The 27583-nt window shown below is 36.9% G+C and overlaps 1 protein-coding gene across 2 annotated transcripts in view; it reads right to left on the minus strand.

The window, feature by feature from the left end:
- Positions 1-27583, minus strand: part of OXCT1 (3-oxoacid CoA-transferase 1) — a 144720-nt gene that overhangs the window by 93148 nt on the left and 23989 nt on the right. For both annotated transcript variants that reach the window (XM_033179459.1, XM_033179458.1), the window contains exons 6-7: positions 24156-24262; positions 21532-21592 (exon numbers count right to left, since the gene is read on the minus strand). In XM_033179459.1, coding sequence (XP_033035350.1) covers positions 21532-21592; positions 24156-24262 — 168 coding nt within the window. The remainder of the gene's footprint in view (positions 1-21531; positions 21593-24155; positions 24263-27583) is intronic.

The following is a 27583-nucleotide window of genomic DNA, read 5'->3' on the forward strand; positions in this document are numbered from 1 at the left end:
ATGAAAACAATCTGTTTGTAAGACAAAAATTAACAAAAGGGGTCAATGAATCACATTTATCACTTTTTCCCACATTTCTTACTAAAATCATTTATATAAGCCATGACTTTAAGAGGCCTTCTTTTAGCTTTGTCCTTTAACCAGAAAGATTTGAAGAGTGACTCCTTTAAAAACAAAAAAAAGAAAGAAAAAAAGCAACTAATTTTTCAAATGAAACAATCTTGCATAAGCCCTAATTATCACTTCAGTATTTGCAGACTAGATCTATATTTGAAGTTGGAAAAAAATAACATTTTTTGACAAGGTCTCTGGAAGGAGTGAGGAAAGCCACTATTATTTTTAATCAGAGTGACTCTCAAATCATAAGTTATATTCTTAACACAAACATGAAATAAATTGATAAGTAGGTCACAAGTTGTTAAACCAAAAGAGAGCAAAATTAGGAAAAGGAATCCATGTCATTCTTTGTATTAAGATAATTCTTTTTTTAGGAGAACATCCCCTCAGTTTGTATCAGTGACAGTGTACCTTATTTAATAACCTTTCAAGAGGGAGTATCATAAAGATTCTAAAACCATTAATATGTTAGAAATGCCCTCTGGCTCTTCCTTTTTTGGCAGGTGGGGAACGGAGCTTCACTCTTGTTGCCCAGGCTGGAGTGCAGTGACGGGATCTCAGCTCACTGCAACCTCCGCCTCCCAGGTTCAAGCGATTATCCTGCCTCAGCCTCTCGAATAGCTGGGATTACAGGCACATGCCACCACAAGGACTAATTTTTGTATTTTTAGTAAAGACAGGGTTTCACCACATTGGCCAGGCTGGTCTCGAACTCCTGACCTCAGGTGATCCGCCTGCCTCAGCCTCCCAAAGTGCAGGGATTACAAGCTTGAGCCCTTTTTTTTCTTTCCTAACACAATCTATGTCCTCATTTGCAACGAGATTATTTTGTAAGAAATCACGACTCTAAGTTTTAGAAGGTTATCTCAACACAGTGAATCAACAGCACTTGACTCACACCTTATTTTATTAAGGGCTCTGTGGGTACAGCTGCTGGCCATGGTTACCTTCTCTCTGGGAATCTTATCCATATTTACTTCCATAACTGGTTACTGCTCTAGGTTCAAAATGTTCTTCCTTTTCTAGTCTACTAACTATAGGCAATCAAGTTCTTGTCCTGGGTCAAGCAGCCAGGAGGATTCTCCAGGAAGCTGGGTTCTAATCTAGAGTGCCTGGCTCCAGAGCACACATATCAACCATACCCTGTACCTTTTCTTTCCTCTCACACAACTCCTCAACTAAGTGGGAGATTTAAGAACACTTGGGAATAAAATATTAGTGACATTCCCATTAAAATAAGACACAAAATCACAAAAGAAATAGAGTCAATAAATACATGAAAAATATTTCATGTCTCTTGTCAAAGATATCGAGTTAAAACTATAGGGTGGCATTTTTCACCTAGCAAGTTATCAACTGTTTAAAGTACAACATCCATGTTGTTGAGAGTAGTTCCAAATGATACTTTTACATATCACTGAGGGGTTATAACTAAAGTTATCTTTCTAGAGAATAATTTAGCAATACTTTCCAAAACCTTAAAATGTTGATGCTCATATAAAGAAAACTACTTCTAGAAATGTGGTCAAATAATCAGACATGCACAAAAACAATATTCACTAAAGCATTAATAGTGAAAGATGGAAAACATGAAAGTCCAACAATAGAATTGTTGATATGTTTTACTAACTATTAAAATATCTTCCTTTAGGGATTAATGAGCTGCAAAAACATGCTTAATGTTTTATGTAATGAAATACACATTATACTAAAATGGTCCCTATTTTATAAAAAAGAAACATTATGTATGAACAGGAATTAAAGAAAATCAAGCCAAGACACTTCCATGTTTTCTCTCAAGTCTCTTTGTTCCATGCAGAAAGTGTCTCCCCATCCCATTATGGTCCATCCTCACCCTAATGTCAATCAAGACGGCAAGTGTAAAATGCCTCAAGTCTTCTCCTTCCTTCACAAATGACCTTATTTTTCTTGTTTATCTGCATAAACAAGGCCAAGAAGTAGAGAGGGGTTGCGTGGGGTTAGTGCCATAAACTCTCAGCAAACCACCACCACCAGGATCCCACAGCAATCAGTATCTTTATTATTGAATTGAGCACTCACTGCTCTATGTACAACTTATTTTCAGGTTAGTCTTATCTCAACTAGATTGTAAGATGCTCTGAAACAATCACAGTGTCTTATGTAGCAAATCCTTAACATTTGTGTACCTAATAGCCATGTTGTTGGCTACATCCCCAAGCAACTCTGAAGGTAGCAATTTGTAGTTTTGGTAAGCTAGAAACTTCACTCAATATGCAGCTGAAACGGACTTCAAAGACAATTACCTGTCTCCCATATTTAAACAAAGAATTATTTTTATCTACACAGGGACACACATGCAGTCACTTCCTGAAGAAAACATTGCCTCTTTATGAAAGTCAGTACACAGTGCCAATAAAGTGGTTCTTAGATGTTTAGGAAAAATACAAGAAATGAAATATAAAATTCAACAATGGCTCAGAATCAGAGCATGAACAAGTCTATCATATATTCTACATGGAAACAAAAATAGGCAATTTATTAATCTTTCAGGAAGCATTCCAACCAACATATGGTTTAATTCCAAGGAGTGTAATTGATAGATTATTTGGTAAGAGTTTGTTTAGTTTTATAAGAAAACACCAAACTGCAAAAGAAGCTGTATAGCATTTTGCATTCTCACCAGCAATGACTGAGAGTGCCTGTGGTTTTACTTCCTCATCAGCATTTGGTTGTTAGTGTTCTGACTTTTAGTCATTCTAATAGGTGTGTAATGGTATCTCATTTAGGTTTGCAATTCCCTAACGATATGATGTTAAGCATCTTCTCATATGCTTATTTGCCATTTGTGTATCTTCTCTGGTAAGGTGCCTGTTCAGATTTTACCTATTTTGTGGTAGGGTGATTTTCTTATTGTTGAGTTTTAATTGTTTTTGTATATATTTGACACCAGTCTTTTATATGATACGTTTCAAATATATTCTCCCAAACCACAGTTTGCCATTTTTTTCCCTGTACAGTGCCTTCTACAGAGCAGTGGTTTTTAATTTTAATGAAGTCCAACCTATCAAGTTTTTCTCTCATGGATCATGTTTTTATCTTAAAAAGCATGGCCACTTTTTCCTTGTTATTTCCTATGAGTTTTCTATTTTACACTTTACATTTAGGTCTTTACTCCTTCTTGAGTTAGTTTTGTCAGGTATTTTAATAGAATTTAAATAAGAAATTGAGAACCAAAAAGGTAAAAAAGCACGCAGGTGACACGATCTAGTAACTGCAGGAGGAACAAAGAGAAGTAAATGGAACTGGTGCTGGGGCCAGGGGTTTCTGAGAGCTGGGATCCAGACCCCTAATGGGAGTCACAGGAAGCAGCCAGTACTGGTACTTCTGAAGCTCATGAGGCTAGTTCTGCAGTAGTGGTTTGGGAGTTGGGGGGAGACCAAAAATAAGAACTGCCACACCATAAACATTAAGAATTGTTCTGTTTTTGTGGAGAATTGACCTTTTTATCATTATGCACCACTTCTCTTTATACCTAATAGTTTTCCTTGCTTTGAAGTCTACTTTGTCTGAAATTAATATAATTGCTCCAACTTTTGTTTTGTTTTGTTTTGAGACAGTGTCACTCTTTTGCCTAGGCTGGAGTTCAAGGATCTTAGCTCACTGCAACCTCCGCCTCCCAGGTTCAAGCGATTCTCCTGACTCAGCCTCCCAAGTAGCTGGGATTACAGGCATGTGCCACCATGCCTGGCTAATTTTTGTATTTTTAGTAGAGACAGGGTTTCGCCATGTTCATCAGGCTGCTCTTGAACTCCAATCCGCCTGCCTTGGCCTCCCAAAGTGCTGGGATTACAGGTCTGAGCCATCGTGCCCAGCCTAATTGCTCCAGCTTTCTTTTGATTAATGTTAGAATAATTTTTTCCATCCATCTCTTTACTTGTAATTTGTGTCTACATATTAAAGTGGATTTCTTATAGACAACATATAGCTGAGTCTTGTTTTTAATCCACTTTGAGTCTTAATTGTTTGGTATGTTTAGACCAGTAATGTTCAAATTATTTAGTTGGATTAATATCTACCATATTTACTACTATCCTCATCATGGTCCTTGTTCTTTATTCTTTTTGCCCTCCACTCTTTTCTGCATTCTTTAGTTTTAATTAACCTTTTTCATATAATTCTTTTTCTGCTTTTTTTTGTTACACTTGAGTTTGCAATATACATTTACAATTAATCCAAGTCCTCTTTCAAATAACACTATATCACACTACATTACTTCACAGGTAGTGCAAATATCTTAAAACATGGTATCCCCAGCACTTGTCTCTTATAACATTGCTATCATTCATTTCATTTGAAGGCCGGCCTTGTTAACGCTCTGGGTATATTTCAAAATGTCCACTTTTCCCCACTCTCCTTGCCAGAAGCACAAGGAAATTTTCCTTTGGTCTTCACCAAAACTCTGGTAGGGATCCTAGAGGTAAAACTCACAGAAATATGAAGCCCCTCCCAAGACCAGACCACTCTGGGGTCTAACTCTCAAACTTGTCCACATGAGCCTCCAACAATTCATCAATTACAGTTTGAGATTTTCTACCCCAGGACAGGTTCCCATGGAGATTTCTGCTACTAGGCTTCTGCTCCAGTAAGTTGTGATTCTCCATATTAGCCCATCTCTCTCCAATTTAGGGGGTAGTGGTTTGCCCTGTGACTTTAATCCTCTGATGGATCTAAGAAGAATTGTGGATTTTTCAGTTTATTCAGCATTTTTCTTATTGTGAGAATGGGTGTGGCAACTTCCCATCTCCTTGCATGTTTGACCTGAAATTGGAAGTGGCTATTTTTTAAATAATCATTACCAGTAGTTATTACATAGAATCCTAAAGTTTCTATTTTGAATTCAAACAACTATGTAACACTATCTACCTCATTTTCAATTGAGGGGAAAAAATTATATCTTCCTAAATGTGAAGGTTCTCATTTTACAGCTTTTAGGAGATTATCCTATTTCATATGCTCTAAAAGGTTAACATTACTGAACAATTCTTAATTCTGCATTTATGAAAGTATTAACATTATTCTGGGGCTACACTAAGTTAACTGAAAAATTCAGTCATCTAAAGGTCTATGAGCCTGCAAGTAAGGAGACTGTAAATTAGATAAAATTGTTAACATTGCAAAGCATAATGTAAAATGCACCTCAAAATATACCAAACATCATTTGTTTTTGCTTCAGAACATACGTTTTAGAGGCACAAAGAAGTGTTTAGATCTTAACTCTTCCCCCTGCCACCTCTGTTATCTTAAAGTCTTTCCTTATCCTTACTTGTTCTTCTATAAAATATAGACAATAAAACCTACCTCACTGGGTTACTATAAAGTGCTTTGCATGTAAGTTCATGGTATAAACAGGAGTTGTCACTATTCTTGTTTTCATAATTATTAGGCTATATATCTCCTTCAACTGATATTACCACTATTGAAAATATTTCAATTATAGCATCTACCATACTCTGTGTAGAGCACACTTTAGCTATATAGAGTCTACTTGGACCATTTCACTGCCCATATTTCCTGGGAATGAATTTCATTAAGAAAGTTTTCCATTCCATTTTCCTATCTCCTTATAAAACCTAGTCCTCAATCTACATATAAAATATTACCTTGTACCTTAAAAACACAAACCACAGAGGAAAGATAAGTGAAAACATTTTGAGTGCAAACATATTCAGATGCCAATAGCACTGAACAAAAAACTATAAATAAAACAGCAGCTAAAATACTTTTTATAGCAGAAGCTGAGTTATAAAAATGTCTTTCAGATTCTACTTAATACTACTTTTATTTCTAAAGGTCTAATTCCAATTCTAAGAAGCCAATTCAAGATGAATGACTTTTGTAAATTTCTCAGAGAAATTTAAATTACACCAAAACTTTCAAACTCATTCTTAATCTCATAGCTTTTTATAGTTAACCTGTATTCGTCTGAGTTTGGTAATAACGATGAATTTTTCTCGAGGTTTGTCTGTGTCGGCAAAGTTTTTCCAAAATTTAAAATGAAATTCAAAACTGAACAGAAATTTTTCACAATACATGGCAAAACTTGTATCCTTTTCTGCAATTATTAAGGAAACTAAAATAGATTCCTTAAATGAATGACCCAGATCCTTTTCACAGAAGGCACAGAAAAGGTAGCAGGGTTCTTCACATTTCCTCAGGTGGGATTTGTATTTAGAATTCTGAAGAACCCAAATGTGTTACTCAGTGGCAGAAACACTGTATATTATCATTAAACTTCAAAAGCTGAATCAGAGAGAAGGTGACGTATACTTTTGGACATGAGTGGCTGAAGAATCTGAATGTGGACTTTGTTACTCAGTGGCAGAAACACTGTATTATCATTAAACTTGAAAAAGCTGAATCAGAGAAGGTAACCTCTAGTCTTAGACATGAGTGAACTTGATTTCTTCATGGAATAAACCACAGAGCAGAAGACCATTACATTCTAACAGTTAAGTAATTCTTAGTTCCTAGTCTTAGGAACTATTAATTGTTTTAAACTGTTCCATCCAAAAACAAAAAGATGTTTTCATAATTCTATAAAAATTCAATAAGGCAAAGCTATCATAAGGAAGAAAAGAAAATATTTCCTTCACATAACTTACATTTTGAACCTTAAGTCCCTCTTTGTTCACGGACTGGTATGCCCACAGGTGAACAGAAAGCATCAATATCTGAGGCCCTCTTTATTTATGCCGCCAAAAGAACAACAACAGATGTGACTTTTGTTCAAAAGAAGTCAAATAGCTCTTGCCTCCTCTCTCATCACATGATCTCTTTGTGCACACCCACTCCTCCTCCAATTTAGGCCATGAGTGGAAGCAGCATGAGGCCCTCACCATACACAGCTGCCCAGTCTTGGACTTTCTACCCACTAAAATCATGAGCTAAGTAAACTTTTCTTTATTAAAGAATAAAAAAGTCAAGTGGTTATTCAGCACGAGGAAGTTTTAAGCAGAAAATAACCTTACTCTTCATCCCAAACCAAAATATGTGAATCTTTTGAGCCAAAGTATAAAAAGAGATAAAATGGGTCATTAACTAATGCTCCATACTTCAAATACAAAGGCAGAGAGAAGTCATCAATTTGAGGGTGTACAACTCAAGCTAATGAAGTGACAGATTTATAAGAACCTTCCTCTCTTGAAGGTGTCCATAATATTCCCCTCAAGAGTCATTATAGTTTTTGCTTGATGTAAGGTATCAGCATGTTTAAGTTGATTTTATGGACTTCAGATACTGGCTAGTTTTCTGAAGGATTTAAGCTAACAATATTTTTAAAACAAAATTTAGTTTTTTGATCATGCACTAAGATTTTAGGAACTGGAGGCATTATGGAATTTTCATTTTCTTAGATCAAGAACTTTGGAAGACAGGGAAAGGATACAGAGGATGTGCCTTGCCACCTGCCATTTATAATGTAGTTCAATAGTCATCATCACTGGGTCAATGAGAACAACAGTCATCTAGGGTTTATTAATTAAAGCAGCAGGAGGGATTAAGGTGAGAATGTAGCACTTCAAAGCTTTAAAAACACACTGAAATGCTCTATCCTACTGATGCTCAAAATAAACCCATGAAATGAGCAAACAACAGAGGCTGTAAGGAAGCCGAGATTCTAAAGTCATTTGTCTAAGGTTGCAAAAGTAGTGAGAAGCAAATCTTAATCTCAGATTCTGTTAAAAAAAAAAAAGAAAGAAAGAAAAGAAAAAAGATAAGACTCCTCAGGATTAGTCCCAGAGCTTCTTCCCTATGTGATCTTTTCCATTCCATAACACTAACTCAAGTATTTGTGAATTATCCCCAAATGTGTAACTACCTTCCTGACCTCCCCTCTGACCACTACACATAACATATCCATCTGCACCTGTGTCACTACCAATTGAACGCCTAAGAAGCCAATCAATCCTAAGTGAGCTCTTGATTCATTCCCCCAACAGGTTCATTCAAGGTTTCTCATCTCAGTAAGTGATATATCATTGCTCGAGCCAAGTGTAGGCGTAATTTTAATTTCTACCTTTCCTCTATCCAGGCTCTCCACATCTAAGGCATGGGCATGTTGGATAGATTCCTCTCCCAACATACTGTATCTCTTAATTCTATCCTTCTCTCCACCACTTAAGTCCAAGCCACCATCAAGCACTCACCTAGATCACAACGGTCTCCTCATTGGTCTGCCCCTTTGTGCCTCTAAAGTCTGTTCTACACACAACATGCAAACTAAAATTATGACCTTTCCAAATGCACTTAAAATCCAAGCTCCTACAAATGCCTATATACCTACCTACATTCAGATTTTTATAATTCCTCTTTATACATATCCTGAAATAAAGCCTCAATATTGTCAGAGTAACCAGAAAGTCACAGAGGGACTCAGGACTTAAGCCAAGTCTTCTAAGTGTCCTTTTCATGAAGCCATTCAACTGCCTAGGTTTCTAGTCCAAGAAATTTATCGACGTCAGTTTTCTCATTTACAATATTGTAACAAAACTGCTTCTCCTCCAACTTCACCTGGTGATTAGAGGATCCGATGAGATATTATATGTGAAAGTGATTTGAAAAGCCCAAAGTATTATGCAAAGTAACATCAAACACATGGTACTGCAGAGATGGTGCTCAAGTGTGAAGTTCTGAACACTGTTTATAAGAAAGGGGAGTTAAGTGAATCGAGCTAAATAATTGACTTGCCACTCATCACTAACCTTGGCTGTTTCAGTCCTTTTCTGCTGCGTAAGAGAACTGGTGCAAGACAAGAAAGCACATTGCTACCCTGGTTAAACTTCCTGATTTGAGGCTTTACCTTACCAACAAATAAGAAATAAATAAGTCTTACAAAAGTGTTTCTGACCAAAAAGAAAACAGAGAGTTACAAGGCAGTTTAGAAAGCTGGTGGGGGGAAAACAAAGTAATCAGTCTCACCATCCTCAAAGTCTCTCCATCACTGCCTTCCTCCTCCTAAGATGCTGATGATACAGATGAAAAATCAGATATATAAGGCTCTCCCAAACCCCAAGAACACAGCGTGACTTCAACCCTGGACTATTTCTGTAGCTCTTGGAAACTCTGCCAGCCAGCAGAAGCTACAGCCACGTGCTGGACACTAGTCAGGCTGGAGGAGATTCCACCTATTATCCTGGTTACTGACATTCATCTGGCTGTGCATTTTTTGTTTGTTTGTTTCATTTTGTTTTTGAGATGGAGTTTTGCTCTTGTTGCCCAGGCTGGAGTGCACTGGCAAAAATCTCCTCTCACTGCAATCTCTGCCTCCCAGGTTCAAGCAATTCTCCTGCCTCAGCCTCCCGAGTAGCTGGGATTACAGGCGCTTGCCACCATGCCCCGCTAATTTTTTTTTTTTCTTTTGCATTTTTAGTAGAGACGAGGTTTCACCATGTTGGCCAGGATGGCCAGGCTGGTCTCAAACTCCTGACCTCAGGTGATCCACCCTCCTAGGCCTCCCAAAGTGCTAGGATTACAAGCATGAGCCACTGCACATGGCCTGGCTGTACATTTCTATACATGAGAAACTGGCCCTCAAGTATAAGTCAAATAATCAAGAAAAAGGCAAGTGCTTCTAATGAGTCCATCAATATGTAATTACATCATATTAATGTCAGATCTATTGACAGAGGCATTGTGCTTTTAAAAGATGGTAGCAACTAGAGCTGGATACACAAATTGCTTGCACAAGATCTTCCCTTCATAGACGCCCCATAACCAGTTCCACAAAATTGCAGTCATTTCTCAGCATCCATACAAATTCACATTATTCTAATTAATTTTCTATTCATTGCCTTCACACCAGCTATTTCAGTTCTATTTAAGTATGTTCGTCCTTTAAGAAATACTAAGTGACTTAATATGTTCAGACTACAGAAATAGAATTATGCTGTAAATGAAGGGTCTGCACACTTTTTTCTGTGAAAGATTAAATAATATTTTAGGTTTTGCAGGGTATACACTGTTACATACATTTTTTAAAAAATGGTCTTTTCAAAATATAAAAATATTCTTAGCTCTTGGACTGTACAAAAACAGGCCATGGACTGTATTTTGTCAATCCTTGTAAGTAATAACTGTGAACTAATATTATAGAGGAAAAAAAAATGTTCTATACAACATGAATCATCCTCTCATTTAATACAAACCACATTAGTTCAACAGGCTCTCCTGATGTCCTGAATTAGCAAGTTCTATATTAGAGAAGGATGAGGAATATGCCCTATGTTTCATGAGGCAAAAAAATTCCAAAAAATTCCACCCAGATTTTTCTCTTAAGTGGTCAAGGATAAAAGATGTTCAACAAGGACTATGAAGCATCACTTATAATGTGTATATTTATAACATTTAAAAGCCTGGATTTACATAATACAGGTTAATAAAAACACAAATTTGAGGCCTGAAAAACTATAACTAAAGACAAAAAGCCAAAAATAGCTAGGATAAAATTCACCAATCCATCAAGAAAGGGGAATATATTATTTAAGTGACTTTCTTTTAGGATCTCTATACAAACTATAAAAAATAGCTCCAAAATTTTGTAAGGATAATGGCATACAAATGACTTGCTGTAATTGGTATTTTTATCCCACAATGCAATGAAGTCCATTGTACTTGAGATAATGGAACTCTCTCACATAGCTGCAGCATTGTTACCAAGCAACAAGAAATAAAATGTCAAGATTAGCACTTTGTTTAATACATTTTTATCAGCAATAAACTATTTCTATTCTGCTATTCTTCTGGGTGTAAATGGTCATTAAGTTAAGAATTATATTTGTTAATATACAAGCGTATGTAAAATAATGCAGTAAGTTAATACTAGGCATTCATTCAAGTCCATATTTTTATATTTATTGCTTCCTTGGTAGAAACAGCAAATACTAACATAACAGCAATTCTATTAGGTTATTTTGCCAAACTACTCAACTGCAATATGTCTTCATTGAGTACATCTTCATTAGCATCCAAATATTTTCAAACCAACCTAGCATTTCATGAAAACTCAAGGAAACGAATGAATTGTCTTTAAATACTGCTTATGTTAGGATATTATATTTTCAAAGCATTCTATACCTGGCTAAATATGTGGCACAGAACTTACAGATCTCTTTAAGAATGATTTAGTAATCAATTTTTAAAAGTCCAAAAGCACAAGTAAAATATTATAACTAAAAAACAATAAGGAAAATAAATGTAAGTTGAAGATTTTATATAATTTACCATGTCTAAAAAATCAACCTGTGTAAAATGATATCCATTACTCACCACATCCATCCCAAAAGTTAACACTTAGGAAGGTGATAGTATTCTGCCGAAGGACGAAGGATTCTTCAGGGAGGGTTGGTGGAAGGAAGGTATTTCTTTTTTCCATATTGTACCAAACAGACACTTTTATTTTTCTCTTAAAAGAACTTGTGTCTAGTGTTTAACTCAACTGGCCCATGTGAGTAGATTCAAGAAGATGAGGAACAGTTTTTTGCTAACCTCATTCTACATAGCTAACTGAAATAGAGAGCTTTAACCAGGTAAATTCTAAAGTGCAGCAAAGAGCATGTAGCATAGTAAATTCACACAGTGAATGCCAAATCTGACATTTCAGCCAAGTTCTCACAAATATGCCTCCATATGTCAGAGATATTTATGTGTGAATGTATTTCACACAGGAATGAGCCTGTGTATAGATGTGTGTGTTCCTGAAATGAAATCTAATGACGTTTTTCAACATGGTGAGAAGTCTTTGTCTTATACGGACAGAAGCTTCATTTTTCTTCCTACCGCAACTTTCTTTTTATTGTCTCTTGAAAAATTACGAGTTCTACTGCTTTTAAAACTGTATCATTAGGGATTAGCAGTCTAAACAACAACAAAAATTTAAGAGGGAAGGAATTATGCTTACTCCTTAGGTATTTTCATTTCTCTAAAGCAGGAAGCAAGATGGCCCAAATCTCTAAACACTGATATATTAATTGGCCTGCTTAATAATGAAAATTAAATGTTCATAGGATCCACTTTAGTGCTTAAGTCACCTGGTTAAAATCCACTGTGTTCCCACCTTCTATTGTAAAGTAAAACAAACAGCTTGATCACTTCTAAGATAATGTATGATGAATTATTAACACAAAGCTCTCCAAACAGGGCCAGAGTCACAAATACCAGGAGGCTCCAATGTCAAAAGTCACAAAGTCTTTGAAAAAGATACTGCCATTACTCTCGAGAAAGTTAATTCTCAAGACTCCATACCCTACGGCCATACAATGAAAATAGTTGGTCATCCCTGTTCTCCAAACCCACAATGGATGCTCTTGCCTCAGGCCTCTGCACATACTACTCATTTGGCCCTAAAAGACTCCACCATCAGTTAGCTGCAAATCTAGCTTCCTCACTCTCTTGAGGTCTTTACTCAGAAGTCATCTAACCAAGGCCTTTCACAGTACCACCCTAAGTTTCAGTTTATTTCCCTGACATTTCAGGCACCTTTTCACGCTTTGTTTTTCCTCCCTTAACACTTAGCAGTATCAAATATACTACAAATTTTACTTATTATTCATCCTATTATCAACATAGACCATCAGAATGTAAACTCCATCATGAGAGCGGTGAATTTTGTTTTTTTCCACTGCTATATTTCCAGAACCTATAAAAATACCTAGTACACTAGAATTTGAATATCAGTGAACTTTCCTTAAACTATCTTTGCACTGTAATATCTGGTACTTGCTTCAAATCAATTAGAGGAGAGAGAAGGCAAAGAGATGGGGATATGAATGGGGCAGGAGTGACCATGGGTTGATAGTCATTGGAGCTAAAGTGTTGGGCTCAGGAAGGTACATTATACTCCTCTGGTTACTATTGTATATGTTCATTATCCTCCAAAATAAACATTTAAAATGAAAATTTGTATTATCAGTTACACTGCAATCTTTACCTTTCCTCATTCACCAACCAGAAACACTACATGTCTGCTTGGCAGGACGGCAGACATACCCATGATCTTTTCCTCTGATCAATCCCCTAAAAAGAGATAGAGAGGTGGTTGAGCAAGATGGTGGAAATGAAGCCATTTGTCCACACCTCAGGAGTACCAAATTTTAACAACTATCTGTACACAGAAAAGCACCATCACAAGAACCAAAAATCGAACAGCATTTGGGGAACTCACAGCTCTGAAGGTAAGAACGCAGACCTGGCTGGCTTCACCACCTGTTTATTGTAGAACCCCAGGGCCTTGAGTTAAAATAGGTAGTAGTCAGGTAGTAGTTACAGCAGGCCTTGGGCAAAACCCAGTGCTTTAGGCCTGACCCAGCACAGTCCCAGTGAGGGTGGCCATAGGGGTGTGTTTGAATAACCACACCCCCAGTTCCAGGGGGTTCAGCACAGAGAGAGAGAGTGTGTGTTCACTTGTTTGGAAGAAAGTAAGGGAAAACAACAGCAGTATCTACTGGTAACCCAGAAAATTCTTCTGGGTATTAACTAAGGCCATCAAGACAATACCTCTTACAAGTTTACAAAAACCACAGCAATTATGATTGGAGCCCAAGTCCCTCTGAATACCTAGAAAGCCTTCCCAAGGAAAGGCATTAACAAGACAAGACTGCAAAGACTACAATAAATACCTAACCCTTTAATGCCCAAACACCAACAAACATCTATAGGCCTCAAGACAATCTCAGGAAGCATGACCTCACCAAACAAAATAAGGCACCAGAGACCAATACTGGGGAAAGAGAGATATGTGACCTTTCAGACAGAATTCAAAATAGTTGTTTTGAGGAAATGTAAAGAAATCCAAGATAACAAAGAAAGAATTCAGAATCCTATCAGATAAATTTAACAGATTGAAATAATTTAAAAGAATCAAGCAGAAATTCTACATTTGAAAAATGCAACTGACATACTGCTGAATGCATCAGAGTCTCTTAAATAGCAGAACTGATCAAGCAGAAGAAAATCACTAAGCTTGAAGACAGGCTTTTTGAAAATACAGTCAGAGGAGACAAAAGAAAAAAAAAGAACAATGAAGCACTCCTACAATATCCAGAAAATAGCCTCGAATGGGCCAATACTAAGAGTTACTGGCCTTAAAGAAGAGGTAGAGAAAGAGATAGGAGTAAAAGGTTTATTCAAAGGGATAACAAAATTTCCCAAACCTAGAGAAAGATAAACATTCAAGTACAAGAAGGTTATAGAACACCAAGCAAATTTAACCCAAGGAAGACTACCTCCAAAGCTACCTTTTGGGAGTTAATCAAACTTCCAAAAAATCAATGATAAATAATTCTAAAAGCAGTAAGAGAAAAGGAGAAAAGAAACAACAGACAACAGAGCTCCAATATGTCTGGCAACCGACTTTTCAGTGGAAACATTACAAACCAGGAGAAAAGAGCACGACATAGTTACAGGACTGAAGGAAAGAAACTTTTGCCCTAGAACAGTATATATGGCAAAACATCCTTCAAACACGGAGGAAAAATAAAGAACTTCCAAGACAACCAAAATCGGAGGGATTTCATCAACTCCAGACATGTCCTACAAAAAATGATAGAGGAAGTTCTTTGATCTGGAAAAAAAAAAAAAAGGATGTTAATGAGCAAAAGAGAAATCATCTGACGATACAAAACTCACTGCTAATAATAAGCACACATAAAAACAGGGGATATTATTAATATAACATTGTAACTGTGGTGTGTAAACACTCTTAAGCATAAAGACTAAATAAAGAACCAATTAGAATAACTACAATAACTTCAAGACATAGCACAATAAGAAATCAAGAGAAACAAAAAATTAAAAAGCATAGGGATGAAGTAAAAGTGTAGAGTTTTGGCTGGACACAGTGGCTCATGCCTGTAATCCCTGCACTTTGGGAGGCCGAGGTGGGTGGATCACCTAAGGTCGGGAGTTCGAGACCAGCTGGCCAACATGATGAAACCCTGTCTCTACTAAAAATACAAAAAATTTAGTGGTGGTGCACCTGTAATCCCAACTACTCAGGAGGTTGAGGCAGGAAAATCACTTGAACCCAGGAGGCAGAGGTTGCAGTGAGCCGAGATCTTGCCACTGCACGCCATGCTAACATCAAAGTCTCATGCTAACATCAAACAAAAAAAACCACAACAGACACATAAAAAAAAAAAAAAGCAAGAAATCAAAGCACCCCAGAGAAAAATCACCTTCACTAGAAGGAAGACAGGAAAGAAGGAAAGAAAGAAGACCACAAAACAACCACAAAACAAAAAAACAAAATGGCAAGAGTGAGTCCTTACTTATCAATAATAACACTGACTGTAAATGGACTAAATTCTCCAATAAGACACAGTAGCTGAACGGATGAAAAAAATAAGACCCAGTGGTCTGTTGTCTACAAGTGACATGCTTCACCTATAAAGATACACAGAGATCAAAAATAAAGGGATGGAAAAATATATCCCATGCCAATGGAAACCCACAAAAAAAAAAACAAAACAAAACAGGAGTAGCTATACTTAGACAAAATAGATTTCAAGAGAAAAACTGTAAGAAGAGACAAAGAAGCTTATTATATAATGATAAAGGGGTCAATTCAGCAAGAGGATACAATGATTATAAATATATATGCGCCCAACACTGGGACAGCCAGATACATAGAGCAAGTATTATTAGAGCTAAGGAGAGACAGTTAAAATACAACAGCTAGAGACTTCCACACCCCATTTTCAGCATTGAACAGATTTCTCGGGAAGAAAAGTCAGAGACATAGGACTTACTCTGCACTATAGAATGAACCTAATAGAGATCTATAGAACATTTCATCAGATAAAAATTACTAAGAGGAAAATTTATAGCTATAAGTGCTTGCATCAAAAAAGAAAAAGGAATAACCTAATGATGTAACTTAAAGAACTAGAAAAGAGCAAACCAAATCCAAAACTACTAAAAGAAATTCAGATCAGAGCAGAAATAAATTTGAAACGAAGAAAATACAAAAGAACAATGAAACAAAATGTTGGTATTTTGAGAAGATACACAAAATTGGCAAACCTTTAGCCAGACAAACAAAGGTGGGGGTGGGGGTGAAGGTGAAGACCCAAATAAAATGAGAGATGAAAAAGGGGACATTACAACTGGTAAGAAATTCAAAGAATCATTAGTGGCTACTAGGAGCAACTATATGCCAATAAATTGGAAAACCTAGAATAAATGAATAAATTCCTAACTATATATAACCTATTAAGATTGAACCAGAAAGAAATTAAAAATCTGAACACCCCAATAATCATAAATATATACACCTACTATGTACCCACAAAAATTTAAAAATTTTAAAACGATGCCACGTGCCAGGCACTGGTAACAGAACACAGAAGATGCAGCTCCCTGAAGCCTGGCTCTTATAAATATAAGTCTTAGGATATCACTTTTGAAAATAATTTTCTATATGTTCATTAACCTCTAATTCTTATATTAGATGGGTTCACCGATATTCAATTTATATTGTACTTCATAAACCACACAGGCTATAGTAAATATTTGTGTGCACCAAATATCGTATCATCTAAACAATTCTTTTACAGGCAAACATACCACAATATAAATACAATAAAAGTAAGTATATTTATGTCATGATAAACATACTTATTTTGACTGAAAGCTGAAGTTAACTAAAATAGTTGAAAGAGCCTTGGGTAAACCTTTGCTGTCTTGTAAACTAGCCACGGCACAAGCCTGACAGCACAAAGAAATCCACAGCAGCGAGGTTATTTCAGTCACAGGCAGCCTCAGCAGCTTCAGTGGCTGAGTCAGACAACCTTTTCTGACAGCACATGCATGCCAGGCTGCTTGCAGGAGACAAAGCATCAACAGTTTCCTGAGTGAAGCACTCTCATCCCTCCCCATTGGATGGGGAGGTTTTCTATTATAGGCTCCTTCAAAAAAAAAAAAAAAAATAGAAATAGGCCATTTCCAGAGAAACTTGGATGGTAGCTTATGCACACAGAAGACTAGCAGAGGGGCTCATAGGGAGTTGAGAGCTGAGCACAATAACAGGATTCCTCCTGAGAAACAGCCCAATTAGTTCCCTTTGGAAGACTCAAGAGTCCTTGCTACTCCTTGTCATACAAATGGAAGGCAACACCCAAGAGTCATTCCCTGGCTGGTTTGCACTTGAACTTGTAAAGCTTATAAGGGAAGACTTCACCCTCACTCAAAGAGAGGAAGGTCCAGAAATAACACTGTCTGGACTGAAAAGAGAAACATCTGTCTGGCATGTGTGGCAATATGTGCCCATGTGCACTATTTTTCCCAAGTAGATACCCAGGTCTATAAGAGGGGTAGGAAGATACAGCCAGCATCAACTGTGTCACAGCTTTGTGGGGAAGCATGCAAATGGCTGTACATTTAAAGAAATATGAATGTAATGTTCATATTGGTTTTGTTAAAAACACACATAAGTGATCACCTCTATGGTTTTACACAACTCGTAAGTTTGTCTAGAAAAGTGGTCCAACTTTTTTGGCTGGTACTAGGGATCAGTTTTGTGGAAGACACTTTTTCCACAGACGAGGGTTGGGCGGGGGCATGATTTTGGGATGAAATTGTTCTACCTCAGATCATCAGGCATTAGATTCTCATAAGGGCAAGCAACCTAGATCCCTCACATGCACAGTTCATAATAGGGTTCCCACTCCTATGAGAATCTAATGCCAGGGCTGATCTAACAGGAGGCAGAGCTCAGGCAGTAATGTTCACTCACCCACCACTCATCTCCTGCTCTGCAGCCCAGTTCCTGTATAGGTCCATGGCCAGAGGGCTGGGGGCCCTTGGTCTAGAACACATCTGAAAAAAACTTTGCCAAAAAGGACTAATGTTTCCCTTTTGCAGAGTCTAGAAATAAGTAACACCAAGGACAATTTGATTTTATTTTAAATTCACAATAAACATACTCATTTACTTCTCTATGTAAAACATTTGTTGTAAATTATATAATTTAAAAATTATAAACAGAAAAGCAAGAGGTATATTCCTTTGCCACCCTGCTTCTAAATCCAAAACAAATTTAAGATGCCAAAGGGAATCATTATTAGTACTTTAAATATTTATAGTTCTATCTTCCCTAAAACTCAAGTCAAAACTCAAATCACCAGGGAGAAGAAAGGTTGAGAATATACAGCACTGTGGAGTGTGAAGACGCTGGCATAGAGCTTTAAGAGACAAGTTCTAATCCAGATTCTACAATTCAAAAGAAAGGAGATGAGCTAAGAGTTCTTTATTTAAAAAAAAAAAAAAAAAGACACCATTGACTATGTTATATAGGGTGTAGTCACGCTGGTTATGCCTCCCACTGCTTAAGATACTATAGTACTAAAACAGACATTCAGTCACCACATTTAGAGAAATATGTAAAAAGTTTAAAGGTCAAAGAGGCTAGACAATTGAATGAAAACAGTTCAAGAGAAAGACTGAATGAATGCACGGGGCCACTGAACACAAGATGATGCCTTTCTCAAAGACATCTCTAAGGTAGACAGTACTAGAAGAAAAAAAAAAGACTACAACTGAAATAATTGTCAAGGAAGGTCTGGGATAGAAAAATAAGCTGGGGGGGAAAAAAATTCCTTATTTGCTTATATCTAATAGTTAGCATTGAAATGGACTACCTCTGGAGATATCTTCCAAGAGTTTAAAGCATCCATTGATAGATAATATGGAAGCATTTCATAACATAATGGAAAAGAGTAGACACCCTGGAATAAGTTTCTCTGTAGGTCTATTCTGGTTCCACCTAAGCTGTGTGATATGGGGTATATAACTTAACTTCTCTATGCCTCAAAGTCATCATCTCTAAAATAAAGATAATTATTATTCCTATCTCATAAGACTATTGTGAGAATTTAAAATAATGCACATAAGGAATACGGTAATGACCGACACATAGTAAATGCTTGAATAGTAGCTAACATTATTAGCATTTTGCATGCAGAAGAATATGCAGTTAACTTAATGATCTCTGAAGATTCCTCTTAAATGTTGCACTTTAGAGACTAGTTCATAATCATCCATCCCACTATGACCCCCATAAAAGAAAGCAAGATAGGGCTTGAAAAGTCATAGAAACCTGGAGGCCAGTGCAGGGGGCTAGAGGTCCAGGGTACTCACTGGACTCAAAATACAAGTCACAAAGCTAAATCAGAACTTCATATCAGAAAATGCCCAATCTAGGCACTAACTCCAATTCTAAATTATTTTCCACTTTCGAGAGCACAGTTATTACAATTCAATCTATGGTCATGTTTCTACTATGTATACTATATGTTTCTACTATGAACAGGTGTCAGGGGTAGGTTTACAATAATCCTATAGTCCAAAGAGCTGTTTTGCTTATGTTCCTGAACTAGTATAACAGATTATTCTTGATCCTTCTAATCCAGCTTTGTCCAGTAAAACTTCCTGCAATGATAATGTTTACTTGTGCTGATCAATATAGTAATCACTAGCCACATGTAGCTTTACTTGATATGGGACTATTATAAATGTAAATTCAATTTCTCAGTCAATTTTTCGTTTTGCTTTTTTTTTTGAGACAGGGTCTCACTCTGTGGCCCAGTCTGGAGCACAGTGACACAGTCACAGCTCACTGCAGCCTTGACCTCCTGGACTCAGGCGATCCTCACACCTCAGCTCCCGGGTAGCTGGGACTCACGCACATGCCACCACATCTGGCTAATTTTTTGTAATTTTTTGTAGACACAGGGTTTCACCATGTTGCCCTCCAATATCTGGGCTCAAGCGATCCACCTGCCTCAGCCTTTCAAAGTGCTGGGATAACAGGTCTGAGCCACCATGCCATAATTTTCATTTTAATTTTACAAGTCACATGTGGCTAGTGGCTACCATACTGGAGAGTGTAGTGAATTAGAAGTGGTTGCCCACATCACTGTATTGAAAGAGACCCTAATGTGTGTCTTGGCCTACCAGGAAAGCATTCTGTGATCCATCAGAAATGTTTGTTCCTGGACACAGAAGGGCAGGCTTTATTACATTTGCAGGCTCAGTGAAAGGATTTTCTCTCCTTAGGCCAAAAGAGAGTCTCTCTTTCCTAATACCTACAATGATTCTTCAACACAAGGTTATTTTCTGCTCTTGTAAGAAATGAGATGAACTGAAAAGAACCAGATTATAACAGGAAAAATTTTAAAGAGAACTTCACCCAGAATAATGCATAATGCCCCTCTGTACTCTGTGAAGAAATACTGGTTTCTGACAGTTTTACAAAAATACAGGAAGTCAACAGAGTGTAAAAATATTGATTATTTTAAGCTATGCTGTAGGTCTTTTTTCAGTAACGCTATAGTTGTGTGTCATCGACAGGTCATTAAGATGGATGAATAAATTAAAGACAGGTTACACAGAAAGTGTAAGCCACATTATCCATTTTAAAGGCAGAAAATGTAAAGTCATTGCAAAAGGAACCACCACACCTTGGTTGAAAGTAACATATACCTCAGCACTTTAAAAATAGCACACTTCATTTTCCAAGAAAGGAACAAAACTCTAACATTTGATTATTTCAAAATACACTGTACTGACTTCATGAAACATTACCTTAAACTTGTATAAATTAATCAAAAGATACCATATACAACACCTGCCATCATGAGAAAAATCACTAAGGAACCTATGTATTTCCAATTCCAGATCCCAACAGGGGTCCTATAAAGTCCTCCCAAGGAAAAACTATCTCAAACTCCCACGAAAATTTGGTTCCAAGTTGATCCTCAAGGCCTCAAGTTGAGAACCATTTGAAGTCTTCTTTGAGGTTCAATATGTTACAACCAAAATGGCACAGTTTTGGTATAAGCCCGTTTCTGCCCTGGATCCTTAAGTCTGGGAAGGCTACAGAATTATTCAAGCCTCTTCCAAATACTGAGATACTCAAAGGACAGTCAGTGCCTGAATATGCTCTGAATGGAACCACATCAAAATAGTTATTTGTGCAACGCTCTTCCCTTAAAGAAGTCACAAAATCTATCACAGTAAGATCATGAACTTCTTCTGACACATTTACTATTTTCCAGGGATTCCACATACATAAATTTATATTGGGATTTCACTCAAGGAGATCTATTTCATTTAAGGATCAAAGGACTTTTATAAGCTGGTCCCATTGCTTGATTCCCAAAGAGAGCATTCTAGTGAGACCCTATCTAACCAGAAAGCTGAAGTTACAGCAAAATTTTAACTATTATATATTCAGATAGAATGGATCCACTTCCAAAACAAAACAAAACAAAATTTGTCATTGTTATCCAGAAAACAAATGAACTGTGGTACTTTTTATTGAATTAATACTTAACATCAAGTTAAATAATTAACACCAAGAATTCAAAAATAACCTCTTACCTCTACCACTGTGGTGTCCGCAGCTTTGCACATTGGCAAGTTGAAATTCCTTGCACTTTTCCTACATCAGGGGTGGAGGAGGTAAGAAAGTGGGGGGGAAAAAACCAAAATCTGTCACCTTTAAGGGTTTATAGACTAGAATTTCTATGAACTAAGAATCTAAGAATCTTTCCAAAAAGAGTGTATCATATTTTCCATTAATAAAGTTTCATAAATATCTCCTAAATTTTAAAAAATCATAACTACTTTATTCAATGTATATAGTTTTGTTTTGAACAGGATTGAGGGAAAGAGGAACTATTTTTTCACATTCAACATTCAGCTACAACAAAAAAAGAATATTAATAAATCTATTTTATTTGAAGTTAATTTCCCTTAATCTTTTAACAAGTATGCTTTGTCCCTATTAGTTAAATATTTCATTCAACCACTTGCTTTCATTAAAATATTAAGAAAGGAAAAGTAGCAAATGCTTCACATGAAAAGGTATAGTAATTACATTCTCTATTGAAGAGAAGAAGCCTATTGCTGAAACTAAATGAAACATTCATTGATAATTTGTGAGTCACCTATAAAGATAATTCTGGAGAATCATTTTCTGATGAAGTTTTTGAAAGTACAACACCCACATCGGACCCCGAGGTGTAAAAATTTCGAAGAGGTGCCAGTTTTGCTGACGGTTTTGCACTCTGATGTTCCTCAATACCGTTCCCCTAATGATAAAAATTAAAATAAACTTTTTGTCTCTGGGAATATAGGTTGACAGCAGAATTTCTTTGGTAGAAGGAAGTAAGTCACAGCTATGTTTTACTAGCTCTTTTGAGTCACCAATATTTCTTTTGCTCAGATTGAAGAATTAGTACAGGAATAGGAACATCCTTGAGAAAGGAGCCCTCGTGAACTTTCACAAGTTGCTGGGTTAGATCCCACCAGACATCCAGGCATCAAAAGCTCCAAGGGCAGAATAGTCAGAGGCAAAGGAGTCCCAAGTCCCTCACTTGAATAACCTAGACAGACTTCTGTTCCAGCTGTCCCACTAAATATGAAGTCAGTCCTAAGGTCACTTGATCATTGGTGATGCAAGCTTTCATTTCACACCAGAACTCATTAACCACCAGCATAAAGTCAGTGCCTAGAATAGCCCTTGTGCAGCCTTTAAATACCAGAGCCAGGCACTGTAGCACAGAATAAATGTGGGAATATTTTCAAGAATTCCTTTCTGCTTGGTAGTATATAATTTTGTTAATCTTTTTAAAAAAGCAACTAAGAATTTGCAAATATTACACAAACGTGTCACATAAGGTAAAGATGATATAAAATATCTCCTGTTATTGCCAAAATTAGTTGTACTTTAAAAAACTGACTAGATTAAAGAAATCGAAGAGCACTAATATCACGTAAGTCCTTCAGAAATAAAAAGCGGTATGAGAGTATCACTGAGAACTTAATTGTGATTGCACCAAAGCTGCATTTGCTAAAGATTCAAAAATTGTTAATCAAAAGCAGCAAATGATAAATGAGCAAAAACAATGATTTCTGTAATCTGATAGGTAAAGTCTTCAAGATCAAACAGTTTGGAAAACTCTAAAGTATACACTCAAGATTTCATAATCCTCAAAAAACAACTATATAAATCTATAAACCCAAGAAATACTTACTATGCTTAGAATAATCAAAAGATTTTAAAATCTATAAAGTCTGTCACTAACCAGAAAGTGAGGATTGAAAATTTAGTATTATAAAGGTTAACCAATTTTTCAGATAGGACCTTTGTAAGCATTTCCTAGAAGACACAGAAAGGACTGAAGGACTGACCCCAAAGATTATTAGCAGTATCCTTCCAAAATTATCAAATTAACTTTGACATTTTAAGACAATACATGTAAATTAGAGTATCAATTAAATTAAATCGTATGATGTCATATTTTCTAAACATGTAACTGGTCTTGGCAACTAAAATACACAAGAAGAAAAACAATTGGACGAGCCTATATAAAAGGGCATATAACTTCAAATATTTAACAAGCAGTGCAACATGGATATCAACCAGTCCAAACAGACTCCCACAAGTGGACATACCAGCAGCCCTGCACACACCTATGTATGTGCAATACACATGGGCGTGTATGATCTTGGGCCATTTCCAAAATACATTTTTAAACTGCAAATTCGCTCTGATGTCCATTTTTGTAATCATAATTTAGAAAATATAGAGTTGCTGATATGTAGGAGTGTTTTTATTTTCTTTTTTTTTATTTTTTTTAATTTTTTTTTATTATACTTTAAGTTCTAGGGTACATGTGCATAACGTGCAGGTTTGTTACATATGTATACTTGTGCCATGTTGGTGTGCTGCACCCATCAACTCGTCAGCACCCATCAATTCGTCATTTATATCAGGTATAACTTCCAATGAAATCCCTCCCCCCTCCCCCCTCCCCATGATAGGCCCCGATGTGTGATGTTCCCCTTCCCGAGTCCAAGTGATGTCATTGTTCAGTTCCCACCTATGAGTGAGAACATGCAGTGTTTCATTTTCTGTTCTTGTGATAGTTTGCTAAGAATGATGGTTTCCAGCTGCATCCATGTCCCTACAACGAGTGTTTTTAAAACTATCACAATACCTGAAAATCACGTTTCCTGCTCGGTCTGCCTTCCAGGCTTTCACCAAAGCAAAATCCCCTGTAATTGCTTCCTCCAAAATAAAGTGCTGACCATTGAACTCCCTCACCTGCAGAAGAGGGAGAAGGCATTGTCAGGTATTTGCACAGGTCTTGATTGTGATAGAGGCCCTCTGATAGAGACACTCTGACAGAGGTAGATAATAAGGATACAAGCCTAGCAAGGGAAAATTTCTCAGAGGGAAAAGCATCTCAGAAACTTCAAGGATAAGCAGTGTTAGGCAAAAAGGACTTAGTCAAAGTGGTCAAAGGGGAGCTAAGGAAACAGACAAGTAAAGGTCCAGTGACAAAAGAAAACTTGTGCATTTGAGGAACTGAAAGTTCTATGGCCTAAGGGATAGACTATTCTCATTTTACTATTTGTATGTACAGGTTATATATTGAATATGAAAAATAGTCCTTCTCTCCCTCCCCCTGAAAAAATTAGTTTGCATAAAACAGTCTATGCAATATTGTTTTTCTACATAAAACAGTTACAAAAATGTATCATTCAGATATCCTCATTAACCTATAATCACCTGTTGAGATTTTAAATGAGATTCACAGAATCAGTAAATTTGGAGAAAACCAACATGCCGTATCTTCCCATCCATGAGCACAGTATATGTCTCCATTTACTGAGGTTTTCTTTGACCTCCTTCAATAGCTTTATCACTTTCTCCATAAAAGCTTTATATATTTTTCTTAGGTTTATTTATAGGTACTTAGTGGTTTCTCTTGCTACTGTGAATATTGCATTTGCTCCTATCTACTCTTCTGACATTACTGGTCTAGGGAATGCTATTGATTTTTATTTATATTTATTGCCTTTTAATTATACTACGAATTTTGGGGGGAAGAACATAAAGCAAAACTGTCTTGCCATCATGTTCTTTTATTCTTGAGGGTTTATCTCCAGGAATTAAAACAAACATCCATTGCCACACTTCAGCATGGCACAAAATGGAGCCATGGGAATGCAGAACTCCATTCTCATCCCTATTGCACCCCCTAGTGGAAAAACAGACTGCGTTTTACAAAAAGCTGCTATAGAAAATTTTGGTACATTTACTTCAACCATAGTTTGAAACAAAACTTTTCTTAAATAAAAGCTACTTTAAAGACATTAACCAAGTTGCCTGCTAGAAAAAAGACTGATGAACTTAGGGAATAACTGATGAATAAGGATCTTACTATAGGAACTAAGATAAATTATATGAAAGATATTTCTGAACCACATATCTATATACTAAGTTACTTTGTAATGGCTTATGTATTTCAAAAATCACTGTAAATACCAACAACGATAGTTCAGTATTTTACATACAGATCTAGAAAACTGGGGTAAATATATGCAAATTTAAGGCAAAGTCAATAAATAGGCTTCTTTTATATTCCAGTTACATAATTTTCTGATATGTCTACACAACAGCTGTTGCTGAGTGTTAGTTTTACTGAAATTTAAAAATGGGGAAGGGATTGGTTTTATCAAACTAGCTATTATACTCACTTGAAAGAATTGTACATTTCATAGTCACCACTTCTTCACTTTTTGGGTCTTTCTCAGATCTAATGAGATTTTCATCCCCTCTATTCCAAAAAGGAATAATTCTTAAAGTTGTCATTGACCTGTGTTTTTGCAAATCCAGTTATTCAACTCCAGGTCCTGTATTACCAACCTCTTCACACTCAGTTAATCATTCCCTTCTTTTTAAAATTTCTGTTATCTTTCAAGTTGCCAGATGCCCCTGGGTTTCTTCTTCACTTTACTAGTCACTCTTTCCCATTTCTCTTTGCTGCTCCTTCTCTTCCCAATCTCGAAATGTCAACGAGGTGTTCTCTATCTGCACTCAGCCCCTAGACACTCATCTAGTATATAGATTTAAATACTATATGCTGATGCCTCCAAAGTCTCTTGTCCTGGCTCTAGACTCTGCCCTGATCTGAAGTCCACTAAGCACCTCCTCTTGGAGTCTAATGAACATCTCCAATGCACCATGTCCCAAACAGAGCTCATTGATAAGGTCCATGCTTCACTCATCTTACACAGTATGCTTGACTCCTCTTATACCCCTTACCCATCCACCAGCAAATCCTGTGGGCTCTACCATCAACGTAACATCAACTCCAACCACTTCTCTCAAACTCCACTGTTACCACCTTGGTCTAGCCACCTTTCATTCCCACCTAAATTAACACAACAGCCTCCTAAACCCTCTCTCACTGCTTCTGCTCTTGGCTTCCTAGCAAAAAAAGAAAGACTGGGCACAGTGGCTCATGCCTGTAATCCCAGCACTTTGGGAGGCCGAGGTGGGCGGATCACGAGGTCAGGAGATCGAGACCATCCTGGCTAACAAGGTGAAACCCCGTCTCTACTAAAAAATTCAAAAAATTAGCCGGGCATGGTGGCGGGTGCCTGTAGTCCCAGCCCTCGGCGGGCTGAGGCAGGAGAATGGCGTGAACCCGGGAGGTAGAGCTTGTAGTAAGCCAAGATAGCACCACTGCACTCCAGCCTGGGCGACAGAGTGAGACTCCGTCTCAAACAAAAAAAAAAAAAAGAGAGAGAGAGAACAGGAACCACCACTCCAGCAGCCACAGTGATGGATACAAAAGACAACTCAAATTACATCACTCTCACCCTTATTCAAAATCCATAGGCTTCCCACTATGTCCAGTAAAATTCAAACTTTGCATGAATTTGGCTCCTGCCTCTCTTCAGTCTCCATCCTTATCACTCTCTGTCTCGTGCTGTTCCAGGCTCACCACCCTCCTGTTTCCCAAACACGGCAAGCCTGTAGCTGCCTCAGCACCTTGTACTTACTCTTCCTTCTAAATAGAGCACAAACCCTCTTATCTCCACTTGCCTCGTTCTGCTACCTTATTCAGGTCTCTACCAAGTGTCACTTCCCGAGAGAAGCTCTCCCTGGCCACCAATCTGGAATACCAGCTGCCTGGCCAATGATAATTAATTATCTTTGCCCTTAATCTATTTGATTTGTCTTCACAGTACTTCCACTATAGACATTATGCATTTATTCATTCACTGTCAGTTCCTCCACTTGTAGGAGGACTTGATCTAGATCATTTTACCACAGTGCTTAGACCAGGGCTAGGCAAAGAGTAGGACCTCAATAAATATCACTAATTTAGAAATTAACTCACTTCTTCCTACTATAAGTAAAAAAAAGAAAGTGCTAAGAATTAAGAAATAAATTATCTGTCACATTCCTAGGGAATTCAGACAAAATTACAAAACTACTAGTTTGAGACACCTGACTCCAGGCAGAAATGAATCAAGAAATATTTTAGTATCATATTTTCCCGAGGTGAATTAATTCTCCAACTTCTAGCAAGCTATCAAAGTATTTATCACAAGTTTTCTGGGAACCTTT

This window comes from Trachypithecus francoisi, unplaced genomic scaffold (genome assembly GCF_009764315.1).
Source record: "Trachypithecus francoisi isolate TF-2019V2 unplaced genomic scaffold, Tfra_2.0 Lachesis_group2, whole genome shotgun sequence".
Taxonomy (NCBI): Eukaryota; Metazoa; Chordata; class Mammalia; order Primates; family Cercopithecidae; genus Trachypithecus; species Trachypithecus francoisi.